This window comes from Epinephelus moara, chromosome 18 (genome assembly GCF_006386435.1).
Source record: "Epinephelus moara isolate mb chromosome 18, YSFRI_EMoa_1.0, whole genome shotgun sequence".
Lineage (NCBI taxonomy): Eukaryota > Metazoa > Chordata > Actinopteri > Perciformes > Serranidae > Epinephelus > Epinephelus moara.
Genome location: NC_065523.1, coordinates 10524450 through 10528890, shown reverse-complemented (window position 1 = coordinate 10528890; position 4441 = coordinate 10524450). Strand labels below are relative to the sequence as shown.

Genomic DNA, 4441 nt, shown 5'->3' with positions numbered 1-4441 from the left:
CCTGTCCCTCACCATCTCATCATGTAGAGCCCCGTAACCGCAGTGCTCCGCCAGGCAGTGCAGCGCCGTAATGAAACTGTCGGCCGTCTCGCCCGTTTCTTGATGCCACTGATTAAACTTTGCTCTCTCAAAGATCACATTCCTGCGATTCTCTTCTGCTTGCGTCTCCAATCCAGAAGCAATTCGGAATCTGTCCAAGCGTTTAATCTATTTAGGCCAGTCTTCAGCCTTGAAGGTGAACTTTTCCGGCGGGGAGTCTTGAAACTGTGCCATGTTGCCGCTTCGTTTAGCTAACTGTGGTTAGGCTAGGTAGCTCCGTAGATGGTCTTCCGGTACTGCGAACTTTCCTGACCTACAACTAGACACTTTTGCGTGTCGCTATATGCAGACTAAGTCACTAGTACTGTCGCTCGCGTCTGACTTTACTTCTGACACCATGTTCAGTTATTTATTGGTATAACCGCAAACCACTCATGAACCATGCAGGCTTCAGGTACTTGAGCAACCCTTTAATTTTTCCCCTGCAACACAATACAGCATGAGTTCCCACCTTTCAGGCTGGGACCTATCACTACAGTTGACCCACGTCTTCCGAAGCTGCTGGAGCATCCGTGGGCGGTGTTGCCATGTTGTCTCGCTAATGTTTGTTTAGCAGCAGGCTAACTTGCTGGGAAGGTGCCAGTGAGAGATCATGTGACCACCTAGGCGTACTGCAGCGTGCTGCTGCACGCAAGTTACGTAACTCTTGTTCAGTGAATGTGTGGGGTTTCAACCTGATTTAAAGTGTGTTTTCAGTTGTTTTTGTGAAGTCATTTGCATACTCGATAACGTAAATTTGCACATCGTTAAAACAACAATGACGATATTATCGTTAACGATATATATCGCCCACCCCTAGATTATTGTCATTTCTGTTCTTTAAAAATGAGTAAACAACTGAACTAAATGTAATTTCATTGTAGTGGGGGATCATTTTACCAAGCCCTTAAGGTGTACGTGGTGGATATAGAGAACATTAAATGTTACACAACTGTTGACTTTTGGTTTCAGGTGGTATTTAAACACAAATAATCCAAGAAACTCTATTTGTCATGTTAAAATGATAACCAAACAGTTCAAAGCATCCATTTTTCATTTCACTCAGCCAAAAGCTGAAGTGGTCAACAGCCAAATCAACAAAAACATTATAAATTCATAACTGTATAAGTATTTTGTTTCATTTTATCATTCTTTTCTTTTGTTTTATGTGTGTGCAGCATGAAGGGGCTGCACCTTACACTTGATTGTGCAACACTTGTTTAAAAAGTGACAAATACAATGAACCTTGAACCTTTACAGCAGTGAAAGATGATAAATGGCAAGAGCAAAGTTCTCACTGTCCTAGAATTACAAGATAGTTTGGATCCTATATATGTATTCCTGTGAGGAAACAATCATATATATACCTCATGTGTAACTGTATAATGCTATCCAAACATAATTTTTGTGTGTTTGAAGTATAAGATGATTTGCATCTGAGACTATTGCTGCCAACAGAGGACCAACTCTGCCAAGTGCTTTCTGACAGCTGTCTTTTTTTTAATTGCAGAAAACTGTATTCATCCACATGTGAAGTTGGTCTTCACAATGGACCTCTGTGAGGAAGATGAAGTGGAAGTCTACACGGGCCACCAGAAACAAAGGCTAGAGTCTTCTACCTGTCTGTCTGCAGAGGATGAGAGGTCTGTGGAGCCTTGTTCAATGTTTAATTAACAGCCTCAACACTGTGTGTTTTATCATCTTTGGGGATTATTTAAAAGATGCCTAAAAAAACTGACACAGCCAGACTTTAGATGGTGTGACATTTTAAACAGAGTTCATCCAGTTTCACATAAGGCAACAACTAGTCAATGACTGTGTTTACAAGGTCTTTAGTATCCCGGTTTTGAGGCTTATCCCGGCTTTGAGCATATCCGGGATATGATGTTTACATGGAACACAGAGAAACCCGGTTATTCATATCCCTGTATACATGATAAATACCAGTAACCTGTTTTCTGATCACTGCATCCTATCTGCACAGGCGTGTGTTACATCTTTTGTTTACAACAGATTGAGCAGAAAATGTGATATATTTATTATATTTAGAAGTAAGACAAAAATGAGACCTCTGTGGCTTCTAGCGGGCTTAGCGTTAGTAAATACTCACATCGCATTACAGCTATGGCTTATCCACTTCATCTTCAGCAATGGGAGGAGAGAGCGACAACAAATATTGCATTTCTGTGTCTTCTGCCGTCTAAACACATAGTTATGTTGAGTTCTTTCATCATTTTCAGGAAAAATTCAGTCTCTTCGTCGCTCCAAAAATGGGAAGCTCTCATTGCCGCCATGTTGTTTGTATATCTGGTGCGTCACTCTGGCGCCTGCGCACACAGCCATCAGAGACCGGGATAAGGTGTATACATGCTCCAGTGTCCCGGCTTCTATCGGAGTACTCCAGGTGGCAGAACCGGGTTTCTTGAAACCGGGAAAAGGGCATAACCAGGTTTCTGAATTCGGGATATGGTGTTTACATGCACAAACACAAAACGGGATACTTAAAAAACCCAATCAAAACCGGGATACTAAAGACCTTGTAAACACACTCACTATGATGAATTCAGTCCTGGTCCAGCACACACTACAGGTCAACTGCTGTTTGACCGCTGAGCTTATTCAAAAATCATAGATTTAAATTCTGTTCTTTTAAACAAGGCTCGTTATCCGATGTCAAGAAAATCTAAAATAAATTAGACAAAAATAAACAAAATACTTCAGTCTGTCTCGATGAATGTTCTTTAGTGCTGTGTAATGTTTGCAGTCAAGGAGCTCAAATCTTAGGTAGCTTGAACTCCAAACTAACCAGACATGCCCATTTCTGGTTGTTTTCCTCATGTCTTCTTCAATGTTTACACTCAAAACAGTTGTTTTTTAGCCAAATCAAAAAGCTCTTGTTTACTAAAAACTTGGCAGACTTAATTATAGAGCAGATCTGAATGGATAATGTTTCACTTACATGTTAAATCTGGTGAAGATTGATCTGCACTTCAATTTGTGTGTGAGCAGTGTTGCTCAAGATACTTATTTAGTTCAACCAAACTGAATTTACTTCAAAGGCTCCATACAATCAAAGGTGCTTTTAAACAACTCTAAACGCTCACACTTCTGTACTCAACACATAAAAAAAACGAAACACTGAGACCAGTCTCTGTGCCAGTCTAATACAACTTGTTGAACCTGTCTGTTCACTGTACACAAAGAAACTCTCCAACTCTCAGCATACATCCTTACACAACTTTTCACTGAAAAAATAATTACATTAGTGTTGGTGTTAGACTGTAGAGAACAAGAAAGTGCATGAATCCAGAGAGTGCAGGTGTTATACTGTAGAGATGAGAAAGTGCCGGTACTAAGCAACTGTTAGATTGTAAAGAATGAAAGTTACCATGAAGGAAATGAGAGTGTTTCGATGTGTTACACTGCAGGACTCCAGAGAGTTCTGGTGTTACAGGGTAGGACTCCAGAAAGTGTCAGTGTCACACCGTAGGGAACCTGAGAGTGTCAGTGTTAGACAGTAGGAATCAGAGAGTGCTGCCACATGTAGCTTACACTGAGTGGAAACACATATTCCAAAATATACAGTAAATGTCTCCACTTTGGTTTCTGATTTTTTTCAGAAAAACACAGGACAGGTGATTTCCAGAGCAGATTTGTTGTTGAAGCAGACACAATTATGCAATTTAATTCAAGTTTGACTTTGCTAGATTTGATGTTGATGTCATTTGATCTATTTCTTTTATCATGTACTGTTATGAGAAACGGGGAACCACCCAGTGCAGCCAGTTTTCTTTTGTTGAACTTTGAACTCTGTGATGACTGCAGACGAGAGTTGAAGGACCAGCGTCCTAATTCTCCAACAGCCAGCTGTGTGTCTGTGAAGACTGACAGGTCCAGAGATGAGCCTCCATATTTAAGCAACAAGCCACTACCAGTGGACTCAGCTGACTCCAAGTAAGCTGACAAATGATCATGACGATGACCCTAGGAAATCATTTTTACTTAGGGTTAAAGCGATGAGATAATGACATTATTTTTATTGTGCCACACAACACCCCATCTCACATGGGCTAACTAAACACCCTTAAAGTGCAAAATGTACAATCTGGGGAACTGCAACGCCTGCTCAGTATACTGTACTAGTTCTGGTAGCTACTATAGTGACATGAGCAATTCTTCTGGATTTTTTGATTTACAGGCCCAAAAGTCAAAAACAGAGGCCACTGTCTCCAACACCTAGCTGTCTGTCCATGAGGAGTGACGAGTCCAAGGGACTTCCTCTTGTCTTCAAGAAGGAGCAAAGTGGCTCTGATTCAAAGTAAGTTTGAATACTGATATAAAATTGATCAAATATGATTTTGTT

The 4441-nt window shown here is 40.7% G+C and overlaps 1 protein-coding gene across 1 annotated transcript in view; it reads left to right on the top strand.

The window, feature by feature from the left end:
• The first annotated feature begins 1464 nt into the window (after nucleotides 1-1464).
• The window catches only part of LOC126405418 (NLR family CARD domain-containing protein 3-like), a 15206-nt gene continuing 12229 nt past the window's right edge, over nucleotides 1465-4441 (top strand). Inside the window, exons 1-3 of the mRNA XM_050069147.1 lie at nucleotides 1465-1721; nucleotides 3904-4032; nucleotides 4277-4396. Coding sequence (XP_049925104.1) covers nucleotides 1627-1721; nucleotides 3904-4032; nucleotides 4277-4396 — 344 coding nt within the window. The 5' untranslated portion in view covers nucleotides 1465-1626. The remainder of the gene's footprint in view (nucleotides 1722-3903; nucleotides 4033-4276; nucleotides 4397-4441) is intronic.